This window comes from Perna viridis, chromosome 5, assembly GCF_037379345.1.
Source record: "Perna viridis isolate PV_CMFRI_1.1 ecotype Kerala chromosome 5, ASM3737934v1, whole genome shotgun sequence".
Classification (NCBI taxonomy): domain Eukaryota; kingdom Metazoa; phylum Mollusca; class Bivalvia; order Mytilida; family Mytilidae; genus Perna; species Perna viridis.
The window spans coordinates 27,431,542-27,451,214 of record NC_142449.1 but is presented as its reverse complement, the minus strand read 5'-3'; the positions used below and the strand labels follow the sequence as shown (position 1 = coordinate 27,451,214).

The 19,673-nt window shown below is 33.0% G+C and overlaps 2 protein-coding genes across 2 annotated transcripts; one reads left to right on the top strand and one right to left on the bottom strand.

Moving 5' to 3' along the window:
* Nucleotides 1–4,021: 4,021 nt before the first annotated feature.
* On the top strand, nt 4,022–7,741 carry LOC148616907 (uncharacterized). The gene has a single exon (XM_088584072.1). The coding sequence runs from the start codon at nt 4,111–4,113 to the stop codon at nt 5,245–5,247; it is 1,137 nt and encodes a 378-aa protein (XP_088440198.1). The 5' UTR covers nt 4,022–4,110; the 3' UTR covers nt 5,248–7,741.
* LOC148616906 (neutral cholesterol ester hydrolase 1-like) lies at nt 6,910–10,550 on the bottom strand. The gene is made up of 5 exons (XM_088584071.1): nt 10,244–10,550; nt 9,816–9,932; nt 9,370–9,487; nt 8,668–8,731; nt 6,910–8,081 (listed from the first exon to the last, which is right to left on the bottom strand). Exons 1-5 carry the CDS (start codon nt 10,391–10,393, stop codon nt 7,271–7,273), a joined length of 1,260 nt encoding a protein of 419 aa, XP_088440197.1. The 5' UTR covers nt 10,394–10,550; the 3' UTR covers nt 6,910–7,270.
* Nucleotides 10,551–19,673: the final 9,123 nt, after the last annotated feature.

Here is a 19,673-nt window from a genome sequence, read left to right as displayed (position 1 = left end):
TGTGAGTATAGAAGTTACAAGTTTTGTAAGAGGTTTGATGATACATTTTGCAGATCCGTTGTTTGTATGGATTCATGTGGAGTTTAGGAATCCAGTACATAGACGGTAAATCACAATCATCGTCCTTGGTAAAGTGACCAAAAGAGGACAGCACAGATTTATGGTTTTCCACAATCTCTTCTTTGGAGAGTGTGGTAGCAGTATAGGTCTTATCACTGCTATTATTTTCTACCTCTACCTCTGATAATAAACATTTGATGTAAAACGTTTTGCAGACAAAAACAATGTTGTTTTGGGCTTTGTCTGCTGGTACGACAACATATTTGTCATGTATAGTAGACAATCTTTTTGCTACATCGAGGTCTTTGAAAACTGGTGTAGCTTTGGCACTCATTGGTAAGCATTGCTCACATTTTTTTTTCTAGTTTTATTGTTTTGTTTTGTTATTTATATTGTCCTTTTGTTTCTTTTTTTGGGTTTTTTTTTTTAGTTTTTTGTTGTTTCGTATTTTTGTTGCTATTTCTGTTGTTCTTGTTGTTGTTGTTGCAGGAAATGTTGTGTGTGTGTGTGTGTGTTAAATTTTAGATACAGGAATTTTCAAATATTTCTTCATATTAAAACTGATATCTTATCTAATGGCTCTCATCTTTAATATTCTAAAGGACTACAATCTGTATACGTCAGTCATCATTACAACTTTACTGTTTGTATTGTTACGTATAATTTAAAACGACAATTCAATATCATGCTAACAGAGGTACATTTAATAACTAACTTAAGTTAAATTAATAGACCCTTTTGTGTTAAGTTGATAAGCATGCTCATCGACTTTCTCACTGTTAACACAAAATGGGTCTATTGTCGAATGGAGAGTTTGAGTCTCCCACGAAATAGTCTACATAACTCCGCATGCAGAGCAGTAGGACTTTTCTTCGGGAAATTGCTCTATCTGTTATCAAAGCGATGAAACTGCCACATCATGTACATGAAATTTAAACTTTTTGAAAGGTGTTGCCGCGGAAGAGGAATATGTAGTAAGTGAACAACCATTGGTAATCATAATACACAAAGAGTATACGCTTACCGGATAGGAACTATATAAATGTAACTAGATTATATATTAAAGTACATTTCTTCTTATTACGATTATGCGCTCAAGGCTTTGACCAAATATGTTGGTATTTATGAATCATTTTTAAAAGTATAATGCAACGAACAAGGGGAACAACTCATTGCAGCGCATTGATTTAAGAAATTTTGATATGGCAAGCTTGGGAAGACATTTAAACATATAAAACGGGAACAAAAACTCGAAAATTTCCTACTTTTTAGTAAGGTGTTAAGTAGTACTCCAGGTAAGAATCATGCAAAATGTGATTTATTGTTGGGAAGCCTACATATTTTCATTTTTGATATTTTGTTTAAAATGTACCAATAAACAGAAATTAACATCTGGCTTTTCATATAACCCTTGTTCTTAGGAAATAAATTTATGTTAAATGATGCTGTTGAATTAAAACCTAACCTAAAGAAGAAAACTCTGTAAATGTCACAAAAATACAATAGAAACTGGTATGAATAATAATACATTTCATCATATACAGAATTTCCATGATTCTTGCAAAGACTACTACTTAATTATACGATACGTTAATATACAAAGCATTTTCCTATATAGAATATTTTATTATTTATATATTTGTTTGTCTTTCGGGGCTTACTTGAATACCACCAATAATTCCCGCAGTCCCGTTTTGTTCTATGTAATAATATTACAAAATATTTCAACTACATAGACCCGAGTTCTTTTTTGGACAAAATCATAATCGATATCTAACGCATGCGTGGGCTTGCATCTCATCATGGATTTTGATTGGCAAACAGGGACTATGCTGATGCTACAGACAATGAAATTGACACTACACTACGCGATTTAATCGAATAAGACCAAAATCCTTATAACTTCATCGGTGAAATGAAATGACAAGCGCTGTTCTTTCTTAACAATCTGGGAACTACGGCATTATCCTTCGATTCTGCCATTGAGTAATGTATGTCAGTATATACAATGAAACCTGTTTAACTCAAACTCAATTTAAAACCTGCCTACACGTACCAGATATTTTTAAAGTCAATTTTTATCAATTTAAATGCATTTTGAAACTTGGTAAACCGTAGACTTGTCTATTTTTTTAGTTAAAAAAGAGATTCGGTTTGACAAGTTTCACTGTCGAAACTGTAATTGTAACCCTACAATACGGATTGCTTCGTTCAGTTAAAGTAGATGTTCTGTTTAAACAGTTTAGTCATTGAAAGTGATACAAGAGACTCATGATGATTTGTGAAATACGGTGAACATTCGCTTTCATGTACTTCAGTGCCCTTTGTAGACAGGACCCACTGTATAAGCGAGTATTAATGACTTTGTTTGAAAACGTTCCTTTCTTCTACTTAATATGTAAATGTATTTAGATAGCCTCTTCCTTTTAGGAGTGAAACAACATCCTATGTAAAAGTTACATGTATTATAAAGTTTTGATGTTATGAACAACTTGACCTTTCTAAGGTCTTTAGGACATTTTAATATATCACATCACATGGTTAAATAAAAATACTTAAAACTATTTCACAGGTATTCCCCTTTAATTTTATAAGTGAAATGAATATAACCAGTGTGACCTTAGACCACAGAATGCACCAGAAAAAACATGTACAACTATTCCCGTTGACAACCTATTAAATGTTTCATGGATAAAATTGGGACATTAAATACATAGAGCCACATAAGGTACAGATGTATGATACTGTACTAGGAAACATGTGATGTGTTAGAGATATCCCTATATTAGCTGTAAAAGTTGAGCTTTTGATAAAAGGGGACAATTTAAAATGCGGTGGTGTGAAAAGTTTCTTGTATACGACACAAGATGAGTTAGAACTCGCCTTGGCTGCAAAAGTTGAGTTGTTGGTAAAGTGCAAGACGGGAGCAAGTCTAAAATGTGGTGGTGTGGAAAGTTTGTTTCTATAATTTTTTTTTCTTCTAATAACTGCTTCCAAATCACAAATTAACACCGTATAAAACCAATTAAAAAGGTGCATAATCATAACAACAAATCATTTGACATCAAAACATGTAGCAATAAAAAAACTAACACTACGATTTTCTTAGTAATGTGGTATTCAAAGTTCCCCGAAATGTCCTTTCATAGTGACGAAAAACAAAAGTTTAGTTGATAGTCAATTATAATTAAGTTAAAACATGTTAACATTAGAAGAAATGTTTATAAGTGAATTTGATCAAATTGGTTACAATTAATATCGGTTTTTTTTTCTTAATTCATATTAGTGGTTTACCAATGAAGGAAATAATATTCACAATACATTTAATATTGTTTTATCCAGAAATTCAAAAGAGATAAATATGTTTGTATGATGAAAGTATTAAGAAATATCTAAACGAATTACCTCCATTGTGCTCATGCTATTTTCGCGTAGATACTTTGATTAATTTTCCGCAATGTTTAGAGAATACCGTTCCGTTAATATATTTATGTAGTGATTCGAGTTAATTATTAGTGAATTAAAAAGCAAGCTTTGAGGGGGAAAAAGTATAAAATTAGTTTACATTTGTTTTAAATAACATTTTTTTTACATAGTTAATCTAGCTTCTAGAACAGATGATGATGATACTTTCTACAATACGACATGCTTGAATTGTAAATCAAAGGAAACGTATTTATAAGATCCCGGATCATTGCAAAATTAAAAAACTGAAAGTGTATGACCAATTAGGTGTTTTAGGCCACTCTGCAAAAAGTTGTTTCATGACTGGGCGAAAATTTACGGACAATAAACAACTCTGTATTTAAGTCCGTTTCCACGAATCAGTTTTATGTTGTCAATAGTACATACTAAACCAGGTCGTTTATTACATGAATAACACTTTGGAAACTCCCTTTTCCGTTTCACATCACCTATTATATTTGTTTGTTAATGCCTTGTGTGGTACGTTTCAAAAAACACCATCTGATGAATGACGTAGAAAATGGAAGGTACAAATAAACAAATGTTTGGACATGGGAGTAAGCTTCAATTGCTGCTTATGACGAGATGGACTGCACATGGTTAAATTGTGTTGTATTCATAGAGTGTTTCCTTTTCTTATGCATATACGGTCAGTCTCGAGACTATTTTGAAAAGAACTGTCCCAAAAATAATGATGGTTATCGCAAATGCAAACTTAACGTTATTACCAGACTGGATTTCAATGATTTTAAAGGCTGGGCGCGATGGCTTCCGTACAAATCGAAAATAATTCTTGATGTTTCGTGCAGTTCGGGAGGACGATTTCTACTTCCCCATCCTATGAAAGCCAAAGGTTTAAAAATATTACGAGTAAAAGGATGCGTGATTGAAGGATTTTTCTCTAATTTTGCTGTTCAATCCAACCTCCTGGACGAATTACAAGTGCTTGAATTAGAAAATTGTGCAATCATGTCAAATATTCACAATATTCTTGACATAACTTTAAAGCCATTAACTCAGGAGTATGATTGCGGACAACAGACGGTAAGGCGAGATGTAAGGCGAAATATTACATATATTTTCCCCCCACAACGAAGAGGGAAGAACCTTGCAGATATTGAATTAAGCCATTTATTGGAATTAGGCGATGTTATTCTACAAAAGGCGCAACAGTTGAATTATAAATGTAAATATTCAAACTTGGAATACTTGGTCAACAGTGCTAACAGAAACCTTGGAAAACATCACTTTCTATTAATGACAGCTTATTCTGACTACCCAAAGCTGAAAACTCTCGTAGTTGCCAAAGATGGACTATCCTCGGTGCCGAAAGAATTGACGAAATGGTACACGAACTTTCCAGAATTAAGACATTTGGATCTCTCGAGAAATTCTATATCTAGTTTCGATTTCCTTGGTACCCCGAACACTGGAACTGTTAGAAGAACAGACCCTTTACTGGTTTGTCTTTCGAATAATTCTGTGTCGACTATTCCGTTCAAAATGGCCGACTACCTGTCAAATTCAATCCCGATTATTGTGGACTTGACGGACAACCCACTGACTTGCAACTGTGACTTTTTGCGGTACAAAAACTATGTGATCGAAGCCGTTCAAAGATATCCACAATTTAGTTATCTCACTGATATTCAATGCTATTCTGAAAACTTGAGAGCATGGATCAAACTGAAAAATTATGATGATTCAGGGTATAGATGCTAAAGATGGTGCTCCGCGAGGAAATTGGTAAACTACACATGTACAATTTCAGAAACCCATGGTTGCTTTCCTCCGTCACATTCAAGTTGTAGGTAATCAACTGTGAGTTTCTGTCGATGGGAAAACTAATGATATTAATCAACCTAATATTGGGTATTCTATGCTTCAGAATTACGTTTCAGTTAAGGTTGCATTACATTTGCGCGACTATCCAACTAAAACAAATAATTGCACGTCGAGATAATGCAATCGAAATCCTTGAAGAAGGCATATGTGCACTGTGCACATTTGTGCGTTGTGTTTGTTTCTGCTTTTATTATTATTCATTGTAAATAAAATTGTACGTTTGGGGCATTTATAAATCACGCTAGCTGTCCAAGTTAATATCTACGACTCGGGAAATTTATATACATGTATATCAGGAGATAGATTTTTAAAAGTTCTTTCGACACTTGTTTCCGAATCATAAATGTGATTTATAGTATTTTTTTAGCTCTCAGGTAATTATATAATAGAAGCTTTTAAAACTAAACTATAAACTAAACTAGAAGTATTAATACATATTAATACTTCAATCATCATGTTATTTACAGAGACAGAGACGAATGTGGCAGATAAAATGGCGTCTACACTCGCGTCGTATTGCCAATATGTATATGCAAATTTAAGCATTTACCATACTTAGGTATATTCTTAACCTCGTACGAACGAATTGAAAGCGTTACATTTACGGAATATGATTAGCAATGTCTAATTATATTTTGCGTACATGTTAATTCAAATATTTGTAAAATGGATTTGCGAATAGGAGTCGGGGAGGCGGTGCAAACATACAAAATTCATCAATCGCACAAATGAAATAATATGAATGTAACTATGCGCAAACATGCATTTTGCTACCCTATGTACTGAATAAGTCTTTGTTCAAATCTATAGCACTAATCTGATACATATAATCTCATCGTATTTAGTTTTTCAAAACTGCCATCATTATTCGAAATGACCACTTATTGATTACTACTACATTGTGAAAATTTGGAAAAACTTAATAGAACTTTAGAATATTTGGAGTTTTGACACTTATCTACCCGGCCTATATATAAGTGACTCTTTTACTGAATAGTTTCAATGGCGAATCCAAACAGGGGTTCGGGGTTGAAACCATCATTTTGTTTTAAAGTCTAGTCAATACTAGACAAATGTGAGCAAATGATAGCCTGGACGACCCCTTGTATAAATTTCTTAATCAGACCCCTCCCCCTTTTTTAAACATACTGAGCCCGTTCCTGCATATGTCGTCCACTGTATTATTCTGACATGTACCGACACTGTGATATTTTTGTAGAGAGTTGAACATGCTAGTTTGATGCTTTTGTATAAAATGTTTCTTTAAATGCTTTTTTTTGCTCGCGAATGTGTTTTATATACACGAATTTTTATATCAAATATTCTTGTAAAGAACTTATTAAATACACTTTGAGAAATACGTGTTACTTAGTTTAGTCTATGAGCCTTATTATTAACTATTGAAATAGAGTGCCCATCATGAGAAATAAACAGGAACTATCCGCATACAACATTGAAGCACACATCTCCGCTACATAGAGGTTCGCGGGTCAAATAATTCGAAAAATGGTTTAATAACTGGCGTATAACAATGTAATATTTTATTTTATAGATATTTATTTATTTTATTTTTGTTTTTGGCATAATGTCCAACCCCTTACAAATTGATGCTCAAACTAAGCTGTCAAAATTGTTTCGAGGCATATCGTCAAACTCGGTTCTTATTCAAAATCAAAGTTATACTTTGGTACCACACCATGCTTTAATCAAGCTGTCTTATTCATAGTGTGTTACCTGGTAGATAATCTTGTTGCTTTCTTTCTAGTAATACCATAGACCTGGATATCATGCAATATACACATGTGCTAAGGTCCATGCAGCGGCAGGTGTTTGTATACTATCTACCTACAATAAATCTGGAACGTCAGCCGCCGTTTCGGAGTTTGGCACTATACGTAACTCACGCTTGATACATTTCCTCTAACGGAAATGCACGCCCGTGAACTTTGGCATTTAGAAATTCGACCATTTCCTGCAGTGCTGTTTTTGCTTCGTATAGCGTAACTAAACCTCGATCATGGGAGAATAAGAAAAATCCATGGAAGGCATTCCTATAATGCTTCAGTTTTACTCGCGTTCCGTCTTCGTGCATGCGCGTTGTGTACATAATTGTCTCGTCTCTTAAAACATCAAACTGAGAAGAAATGACGTAGGCTTTCGGAATATCCCCTAAATTGCGATGCACCATTGGTGAAAGAGTTTCATTTGTAACAAATTGTTGAAGTCGTGACGCTACGTCGTAAGATGGTTCTTTAGGTAATAGAGTAGTCTTATTAGTCAACTTCATATAATTTGGTAAGTGTTTTTTGCTATCAATATGCAGCCAATAAGCATGAATAGTTTCTGGAAAAACGTGTTTATTCTTGGTTACTTCCGGTAAGAGCTGAAGCGGTTGCCCAACATACAGCAACCAATGAAGTCCCTCCATTTCTGCCGACGTAATTCCAGGTAAAACGTCGGCATTGTCTTGATAAGACGGTGTATTGAAATCAAGCATTTGGAGGATAGGATTTATAAGAATCTGAATCATGATTTTGTTTGGAAAGTATCTCGCGACTGCTGCCGCCAGATTGCCACCAGCGCCATCACCGGCTACGAGTACTTTGTCTGCTTTAATGCTGACTTCAGTTTTACCCATTAGAATCTGTTTCGTTACATCTACACAATCCTGGAACCCTGTGGGAAACAAATGCTCAGGAGCTTTCCGATACCTAGAAAAAGACTTGATTTTAAACAATATACATTATATGTTTCAAACACTATATTAAAATAACATAAAGCTAGTATTGGATACAAAATACCATCCAATCAAATGATTAAGCCGAAAGTATTGTTTGAGAAAATAAATATTTGTTTGTTTGTTTGTTTATTTTTTGTCTTTGTTTTTGTTTTTGTTTTTGTTTTGTTTTGTTTTGTTTTGTTTTTGTTTTTGGTCTTATCACGGATTTATCACTTAAACATTTAAATTCTAAACATAAGACAATTGATCATTCTTCCGAAATTGCAGAAATTCTTAAACGGCTCACTGAATCACAAATGCTTTACATTGGTTGGTAGTTGATGTTACCATAAGTATAATGACGATGGTTTGATGATTTTAATTCTACTTTTGTTGTTTCCATATTTAGTAGTACATTGTATGTCGATTGGTTTACATGCTGACTATTATTGAATAGGGTGTCCTTTTCGCAATGGATTACATGTATCAACGTCAGATTAAACACTAAGTGGAAAAAAAATTACAAGTAATATATACAATTAAAATTATAATAAAAAATACAGTTATTGAAAACTCACTCTATTGCAAACACTGCCATCTGAGTTTGGTTGGCTAAGTTTTCCAGGTAGGAGAGGTATACATCTGTATAAAATTAATACAAAGTTATTAACGAAAATAACTTAATTCGATACAATATGATTATTTTGTAAGGCTCTCTTTATATTCATTCAGATTTAAGCTACACTCTTTTCACATGTATACACTTATAAATATGAGGATAGGATACAAATAACAATGAATTGGTTCTCGGACATGATAAAATATCCGTTTCGAACATTAATGAAATTCTCGTATTTCTAAAATGATGTGTGCAAGGCGGAATCATGAAGTTCACTGTCATTGCAGTTCCTTGTTTATGGTATATAATTTTTTAATGGTAGTTTGGGTCATAAGATAAATTAATTTTAAATTTTCGTGGGACTTTCGATAATTATTCATTTTTAAATTAATTTATTTTATTTGTGTTATTTTTACTTTTATTTATTTGTTTATTTATTTATTTATTTTTTTTTGGGGGGAGGGTAAGTTTTCGGTTGATAAAGTTATAGTAAAATGTCACACATGAATTCGAAACCAAATTTAAACTTCACTTAACACCATATATTACACAGACTATAATAAAACTGTTGCAATAATCAACTTGATACTTCCTCCCCCATTTTTCCAATATAAATGCAACTTCGTGCTTATCCTATGGTAAAGTATTATCGAATAATTACCCGTTGAAAACCATGTCCATCCTCCGCCATGGATATAAATGATGGCTGGTAAGGGAAACTTCTTTCCCTTTGGTTGTATAATCTTCACTGGAACATTGGATATTTTAGTTTTTGATATCTAGATAGAAACATTGATACAAAACTAATCAGGTTTAAATGCTCAAGATAAACAAAATGAATAATTAATTATAACATAAATTTTAATCGTTGTCTGCTCACATGCATGAAAAAAATGTTTCATCATGGCAAAGCTCATAGTAAATTAAGTACGCCATTTTCGCTTTTGTCGTTTCATGTTAATATGCATCCATTCAATGTTCAACAAAACAGTGGATTATTGACACCGTAAGTGTCCTCCGACACATACATGCTAGTAAAATGTACATGTATTAATGATTATTGTTTACATCACATCAATTTAAGTGCACAATGGTAAAAGGCCTTACCTTAACATCAGGATTAGGATGGTAAATGCCGTTCATCAACAAGCCAAAACCGTAATTAACTACAAATTTGATTGGAGGAGAAGCAGGATTAATACCCAATGAAATGCAGGCATTCATCTACAATTGAAAATATATATACAACATTCAATATATGTCTGCTGTATTGTCTTTTACATTGTACTTATAGAAAGTACGCATATTTACATGTACATGATTGTACTGTGTGTATAAAGTTATTTCTTTTCTCGTATTGATCGAAATGTAGATTAGTTTTTTTTTTATTTTTAAATATGTTGTAATACATGAGATTACATACAACATTATTTTATATTTTTGTGATTATAACCAAAGTAGCACTGTATTGCAAATTTGATCTTTACACATCCCTGTCTAAAAAATACCTTAAAAAACAAGACTAGTGTTCTTACCATGAATTTTGATATCCTTCCAAGCTCATCAAGCAAACGAACTACATTGGGCTGCGCAATGTTATCGGGTATCGGCCTGTGTAGAACGTTATATACTCTGTATGCCACAATGACCACCAAAATAGTCGCACAAATAACAGATTTTCGCATGATTCTGCCACAGTCTAATTCTAAATGTATGGGTATATTGAAGACATCAGCATATTTATTTCTCCCTCAGTTTTACAATACTGTCAGTAGCTGGTCATTCTGAATGATCGTGGTTATTGAATTCATATACATGTATATACAAATTAAAGGCAAAGCAAACTTATATACACAATAGTATCAGCCTGCTATCCAGGATTTTGTCCCTATACTTGTATAGATTAGACTACAATCCTATATTGATTTCAGGCTTAGAGAGTGACAACCTAATATTTTTTTGCTTTGTCCTAAGTTGATTATATCTTTCTATCAAAAAGAACTTCGAACTTTGATAATGGGTATACTTTAAGATTAGAACAGAAGGCGATAGTTGATTTAAACGTATGATTGTAATATAGTATTAATAAAAGTGATAAAAGATGATCTGGATGAATTCTAGAAATAAAACAAGGAAGTAACATTTTTTTTTAAACTCCAATGTATTTTTTTTTCTCCACTTTACAAACTCTCTTCATGACTATTGTTGGTTCTCAAATTATCTATCAAATATTTTGGTTGCATTTACACTATATAATTTGTTGGTGAAACACTTTACGTAGTAAACATATTTGAGTTATCTTTCTTCCTATGTTTTGTAGAATAGTGCTAAACCATTCCGGAATTTGTTTCCGTTGAAGGAGCTTAGATTTATTACAAATAATGTGCATGACATTTTAGAACAGTTTTTGCATGTCTTAGATTATGTCAACATGAATTCAAGTCCTTAAAAAATAACCCTCAGATCGCAAATATCACCGTCATATAAGTTCAAAATTTTGTCCTATGTTTGTTCAAACTTTGCAGTGATTAAATACATTTAACGTATCTTAGTTACAAAAACATCTACCTGCTGAAGTTGTAGATATAAGCTTCAATTAGATGTTACCGGTCAAGGTTTATTTGTTTGTTTGTGTGTCTGTGCTGTTTGTTTTTGTTTGTTTTTTTTTTTTTTGTTTATTATTGATTTTGTTTTGTTTTTTGTTTTGTTTGTTTTGTTTTGTTTTTGTTTTTGTTTTTGTTTTTTGCCTTTATATGTTTGTGTTTGTTTTGTTTTGTTTTGAATGTCCTTCATTCTTTTCAAAGGACATGCAATATTTGTTTATCATTGAGAAACTTAATATACAATACTGTACCATGAACCATACTACCAACATACAAGATGTCATTATTTTATTCCCTTAGAAAAATCTATAAGACTATGGACCTTACTCCTTATATCTTAATGCCATAAAAATATTCAATAACTTCTAAATCATTCCATAACGTGTTTAGACCATAGGCCATACAAGAAACACACGAAACTTCATGGTTTCGCCTTCCTATAATTTGTATATATAAGGCGTTCAAAAAGACCAGAGACAAACAACCAACACTTCATGAAGTGGTAGTCTTTGTGAGAATCATGCAAATTCTGTAATATTTGATACCACCCCAAAAAGGCTACCCATTTTTATTTTTGTTATTAAGTAGCTTTATAGGTCTATATGATGAAATGTATAAACATTCATTCCAATCTGTCTGCTATTAGGAGATAACTCACATTGAAAATCCAATCATTTATATTGTATTTTAGTGTCATTTACAGAGTAACCTCTCTTTATCTTGAATTGTTTTGAATTCTACAGTACATTCTATATAATTCATATCTCTTATGAACAGGGGTTATATGAAAAACAACATGTTAATTTCTGTTTTCTATAAAGTTTTAAACAAAATATCGGGAAAAAAAATATGTAGGCTTTCCCATCATGAAAGTCAGTTGTAGTTTAAATTATTTCTCCATTCAACAACTGAAGGTTAAATTTTCAAGATGCGAGCTTGAGCGAGCAGGTTAAAATCCTAATTTTACCAAAATTAATACACCAAAAAGAATGGTAAAACTTTTAAATCAAGATCAAGTTAAAAGAGAGTCTGTGTCTCTTGTAGCCTAATAAAATTACAATTGATGTAAAACATCAGGAAACCTCTTGCAGAAATTCAATCAACTCCAGGTGGTTAAAAATCGTGCACATTTATAATCACGTATTTTTTAAATGAGGAGAGGATCACGTAACCGTATCGTACTCGGTGTACATATGATTATTTATTACATATGGGTCAACAGTAAGAACAGTCTAGTCTATTTACCGAAGGTTAAATGAGCTCAAAGTTATGCAATTTTTATTTGAAGACGCGTCTCCTCGGTGTCAAGTATAATATTGAAAAGTTTAATATATATTGGCATCAAATTGGTGGCTGTGTTTTTGATATATTCGTTCACTATACCATCAGTTCCGAACGCTTTGCCGATTTTAACTTCGATATGGCTTTTCTGATTTCTTCTTCGGTTATCTTACCGTTGAGAAATCTTTCTACGTCATCATCGACCTCATATAAATCGAAGTCCGGTTGAACTCCGGTATTGCCGTCGACTTTTTCATTAAGGCTTTTAAAATGTTCAAACAGAGTTTGTTATGTGGTGATATCGTCATTTATTACTAGTGTTGAATTTATTCAAAATTTTCTATACTTTTTTTAAAAAAAATATCTCGACTCTCATCATTGAGCTATTGTTGGTACGCATTGTAAGCCTTATTTAGAACTGATTTATATTCCTTACCAGCTGATCTCAAATTCCGTATATTTTCAGCGTTTTTCATAAAGCTATAGCGTTTTCTTGTTTTATGACTTTTTTCCCTGCCTTTTGAGCATTCGTGGTTATACCGCGGTTTTGAATCGTCGTGTTTTTATATTTTTTCGCTTCCTTATTTGTTTAAAAATGTTTCCATTGCGGCTTTTGTAAAGTTATTGTTTACATCTGAGACGACGAAGTTCGGTTGGTCTTGAGTTATATTTACAGATAAATTGTCTGATATTTACCGCTATTAAATACCACTGGCATCTTTGTGAACACGTCTTGTATGATCAGATTTTTTTCATATTTCCATCTGACGTAATTTTGATTTGGTGTTTCGTCTGTGACCACCACTACATTAAGCCTAGACTAGAACTTAAGACCAAGACGTAAACTATTATGGCAATCTGAATATAATGGGCAAAATTCGTCAATTCTAAAATGAGTCATGTGAGCAAAAATATTTGACGACAAAATCAGATAGTCTACAAAGCTCGAGTCCTTACATGTTCATTCCCCAATGTTTTTATCTGATCCAACTCTTGATTTAGAAATATATTAATTGTTACCTTTCCATGATTCTAACGATTAATCACCATAAGCGTTCGGTATGCATTTACATTGTGAAACCCTCTGTGAATGTACATAGTTACATGTAAGAGTCACAGTTTTAAAATCGTACGTATACTCTAGAATTTCTTAATTTAAATCAGCAATTGTAATGTAACATGATCTAGAATTGTATATTCAGATAGTATACATGTTTTGGAATTAAAGTCAACCAGGGCGATATGACATTTATCTGCATTCATTAAACAATTAAGTTCATTTTCTATCTCGTCAAAAGCATCTGCATTTAGCGTATTTTGAATTTTCTGGTGGTATGGATATGCAACCAAAAAGTACATTCGAATTAAAAATTAACGCCTTTTAGAGATTTTGAACCAAATTATAGATTGACTATCACCTTTCATAACAAGTTTCAAGTCTTGAAAAAAGTCAGTTTTAAAAACCAAAACAATTCCACCAGATGCTCTCTTGCAGTTGATTTTATTGTTGACACTATATGTATAAGTATACCCAACTGGGAGTTTTAACTCATCAAAATATGTAAGTTTTTATGCTACAAAAACACATACAGTGTACAATGTATATCAGGATTACATATATATATATTTTTTTTAAATTCATTGGTCAATAGCTTTTTTTTAAAACCACAGACATTAAAAGGTAGATATTCAAATGATCAACAGCATAATGATTGGCATTTTCATTGTAAATGTTCAGTCCTGAACCTCGAGGCTGTTCACTTGCATCGACCCATTATCTATATAGAGTACTTTGCTTGTAAAAGTAACTCCACTGGGCGATGACCCATGGCGTTGACGTTTAGGTTGGACGTGACTCCCGAGTCAGATTCATTCAAATGTGTTTGGTGGGTTGTAGCTATATATAGCCTGCAATGCAGCACCGTCCAGGAACTTCTTTGAAGCTGGATCATCAACAATGGAGTTTGGAATGAATTATTAACTGTCAATGTACAGTTTATCTTGTATCATTGACACTTGTCGACTTTCCTGTCTAGTTTTCTCATAACAGAGTACAGAGGTCTAGGGGAAATTTCCAGAGGAAATTGCTCTTGTATTCAATAGGCTGTACATTTCAGTCGTTTTACAACACTAAGCACGAATTCCAGATCACATCACGATAATATATGAACCTCACAACTCCGAAACGTAAAATAGTCAATACCGACTTCGTTACATACATTAAGGAAGCGCCGTAAATACTTCTCTGGTATTTTCATTTCATTTGGCACTCTATGTAGCCCTGTGAAAATTAGATAAGATAGTTTTTCATTGATCGATTTTTGAGGTCCAGTATTTCGGCCTTTAAATGACTATCTCTTCTGATCCTATTAATTCTTATGTAACAGTTGAACGATCGGCGTATGCTTCAGCTTTTTAATACTAGTATCATGAGTTATGATTCTACTCGTGTTGACCTGAATCTGTTCGTCTACCCTGTCAAACAAATTGCTCACATCTAAGCAGCTCGTTTCGTATTCTGCTATTTTTCCAACGCAGTCAGTATACTTTTGCTATTTACCCTTTGACCTTAAAGACGCTCTTCCATGGAAGCGCAGGTCACCGGATCGAAATTTTGTTTCCCGATTGGCCATATACTGATAACTAAGTTGCGTTCGAAAAAAAAAACTGCATCGGATATTGAAATTGCTCGACATGTGTTATTTCATGAATGAAATATGGAAAATTATAAGTAAAAAGAACAAATTTTACTGCATCGTCTACTTTTTTTAAGATAGTACTTGTTTTTTTATTGAATTAGTTCTACAGCTTTATTTTCAATCGTTCAACATTAACGAGACAAATGTACTAATAGGTTCTCTTGTTTTAACTCGGTCAGTGTTTTGTTAACAGTCTTTGTAATGTTTTGGAACCTATTTTCGAGGATTTTCACTCTGTTAGAGACGGCTATATTTTCTTCTTTAATTTCATCTGACTGCTTATCTATTCTCATTTCCATAATTTAACCATTTTATCTGTGTAAGTGACAATCTCGAGTATCCTGTTCACCAGACGCATCGACAACCCACCTTCTTCTTTGACGTATCACTTAGTCAGCTATTGTGTGGTTGGTCGATAATGAGTTCCTGGCAGTCGCGTCTCCACCAAACATTGATACGACCTGATCATCATCATGCTGATAAAAAAAATGCTACCGTAACGGATTATCTATTTTCTAATTCCTGGCCACGGTATACTAATTTACCAATTAATGGAATACGGTTCACTGATTCATGGTCACGATATACTATTCATTGCACCGATTCGCGAATTCGTGGCCATGAATTATTTTATTTCTTTTGCTTTGTTTGACCTAAATAAGCTTTTATAGTTTTAAAATATGTAAACAAGAAAAGTGCATAAAAATTCTTGAAATCAAATTTGCCACATTTGGCACCTACTAATAAACCTCTGATTGTTCAGATTGAAATTGGGTTAGGTACAAAGCTTCAGTTGTAGTTTTAAGTGTCTCTGAAAGTCTTCTAACTCACCAAGTATATTATGTTAGTTCTGGTGACATAAAGAATTTTGAATTTTAATGATTCAATCAGGACCACGGGATCTTCTTTATTCAAGCTCAATGAGTCCGATTGATCATACAGAAAAAAAGAAATACTTGAAATCGTTTGATCGCCCATTACGGAGCTTCTAGATCCGCCACGTAAAATATATATATGTAGTTTGTAAGGTTACAATAATGTAGCCATTGTAGAATAAAATCAAAATAAAGCGGTCTTAATTTATATTTTTTTTCTTTTTTCTTTTTTGCTTTTTGGTTATTGTTCTTTTGTTGTTGTTATTTTTTTTTGTTATGTTATGTTTTGTTTGTTTTTTATTTTGTTTTGTTTTGTTATGCTTTTTATCTCATGGCGTCAGCAAAATCGAAAGACTGACAAGACGACGAATGAGAAGACACACGATACTATTTTTAGCGTCGGAGCTAAATTAGTTCTGAAGACTTATGCTTGTTCTGAAACTTCAAGGACATGCAAGACACTGATTGATTTTGACGTCACTTCACCTGACCAATTTTTATTTTATTAATTTTATTTTATTTTATTTTATTTCATTTTATTTTTTGCAATGGAACCCTTAAAAAAGCAAAAGGAAAAATATGAAATATACATGCAACAATTATTTACAATGTACATAAAAATGAATGTATGTTATTCGTATGCTTTGAATCACAAAACGCACAACTGTAATTGTATTTTTCAACAAATGTGGCATAAGATCGATACATACTATACGTGACTTTTGACCAGCACTGAAAAAAACGTGTAGGTGACTTATTTCCTTAAATAACTTGCATATACATAATCAAATCTTCCGTTGTTTATAGGTTAGGTTAAATATGAGTTGGCGTAAATAAGAAGTACAAATTCATGTCTGTTATCGAGATCAAACCTACTAAAGCTCGAATTGTTAAAGAGTAATCAAAGTAACCAAGGTTATAGCGGTAATCAAAAGAATGTAATCCAGTGACAAAGACCAGACATAGAAAACAGACAAACACAACAAGGAACATAAAGCAACTAAAATCATACATACAAAGTAACAAAAGCAAATGAGCAACTTGGACTCCACTAAAAACTGGGAGCACGGACTAGGTGCATCAGTAGGGTAAGCGTTCTCTGCTTTTCTAGAAACACCCGCAGAGTTGCTCCTAAAAAGTCAAGTCCGGGGTAGACAAACGAGGAAAGAAAAACTATGAGTAGTTGAATAAATCAGTTTTCATGGTGCAGATGGATACATCATAACGATCCATGAGTTCATAATGATGACCATAAAACTTCTGTAGTGATGATTTCAAACTTGTAGCAACATAACCCTGTTCCAGAAGCCTATTTGTTAGAGTTCTAACGCGATGCAAAAAGTTTCCGTAGTTTCGGCAAGCTCTGGCATAACGTATGAGTTGTAATATGAACACTCCATACGCAGGTGCTGAAGGGATGTTGCCACAGATGAAAGGAAAGTTGACAATTCTGAATGAAAAGTCATCACGTTTGTCGTAAAGTTTGATCAATAGTTTTCCTTTACCATCGATTTCTAAGTGTAGATCAAGATATGAGGCTGCCTTCACAGTGTCTGTAATATCCTTTATCTCTAGTTCTTTGGGGTAGATGCGATGTATCAAATGCCCGAAATTAGGATAAAGATAATACGTCATCTATATAGCGGAAACTGAGATTAAAGAATCTAGCTAAACGATATTCTTTCTATCGGATCAAATCAGCTATCAAGTCAGTCTCATAAAAGTGAACGAAAAGGTCAGCAAGTAAAGGAGCACAATTTGTTCCCATTGGAATGCCGAGCGTTTGTTGAAAACACGTCCACCACAGTGGACAAATATGTTTTCGATTAAAAATTCCAGCATTTTGTAAACATCTTCCTCTGTATATTTGAAAAAAATATTAAAAAATACATATTGGGTATGAAAACGTCTATTACTATTTAGCTATTATTGTCAGGCGTACGCCGTTGTTTTATTCATTTTTATGGTTCTATTTTATTTGGGGGTATGAGGTACGGGTTTGTTTGTTGTTGTTTTTTTTATTTTTATCTCACGGCGTCAGCAAAAACGAAAGAATGACAAGGCACGCGATACTATTTTTAGCGCCGGAGCTAAATTAGTTTTGAAGACTTTTCCTTGTTCGGAAGCTTAAAGGACATGCAAAACGCTGATTGATTTTGACGTCACTTCACTCGACCAATTTTTTTGTAGGTGACTTTTGACCAGCACTGAAAAAACGTGTAGGTGACTTATTTCCTTAAATAACTTGCATATATATAATCAAATCTTCCGTTGTTTATAGGTTAGGTTAAATATGAGTTGGCGTAAATAAGTAGTACAAATTCATGTCTGTTATCGAGATCAAACCTACTAAAGCTCGAATTGTTAAAAAAAAAATACAAGGCATATTGGGTATGAAAACATCTATTACTATTTGGCTATTTTTTCTCAGGTGTACGCCATTGTTTTATTCATTTTTATTTGTTATTTTATTTGGGGGGATGGGGTACGGGTGTGTTTGTTGTTTTTTTTTTTTTTTACTCACGCCTCAAATACTGACTGAATGTCACACGAAACACAACAGACTGAGAGAAGTCGTTTTAGCTTATAAAAGATCCATCTGTGTCCTTACATGTTCGTCCAAACATATATGTGAAAATTTCATATACACATTGGTTTTAAAAATCACCAAATCTATTAAGATATTAAAACTTCAACTACATACATGTATATCTATATTTATCGACTTATTTGAATTTAGGGAAGTTGTAGATATATATACAGTATATTGCGGAAAAATGATAACTTTATTTGACGAGCTTTAGAAAAAGCCAGATCGCGAGGGTTTCCCGAGCTAATCTGAGTGTTTCGAAGCAAGTATTGTCCTCTGCTGGGATTTAAATTGATGCCAATTAGTTGAAAAGGGGAGTGATACATCGACGGAGAAGAATAAACGTATGATGGCTGGCAACATCCAAAGAAAAATTAAAATTGATTAATTGAGGCTAGCACTTGAAATGGATTTTTTTGTGAGGTATGAAATTTGCATTCCACCGGTTACATAATGAAAACCTTCTCCGTGCATGTATTAAAAAACTTACAAGGTTACTTAATTTTTTTTATATTATGATTACAATATTTCCTGATTAAACTGACACCTTGGTATTCTAAAATAATTTGTTGGCTTTCGGCAATATTCCCTTGATATATCAGGACACTCTTAGAACAGGCACTTTAGAGCAGGTACATAACTTCAACGATATTTATGGCACGCAAAGAGAATTCCAGAATTTGTAAAGCTGCATCTGTGTTTTGATTTTGGAATACATTTAAATGTTTATTTAACAGTTCGTAGTTACTAAAAAAAGAAATTTTGTGAGATAACCACCCAAACATCCGGTATTTTTCCGTTACAAATTATATCAATCGTGTAAAATAAGTTTGTACGCAGCAAGTCTTATCCCTCGCAAAATTAAATGCATTTAGAGAATGACGGAAAACTTCTTTTGTCTGTGTACCGTACTTCCC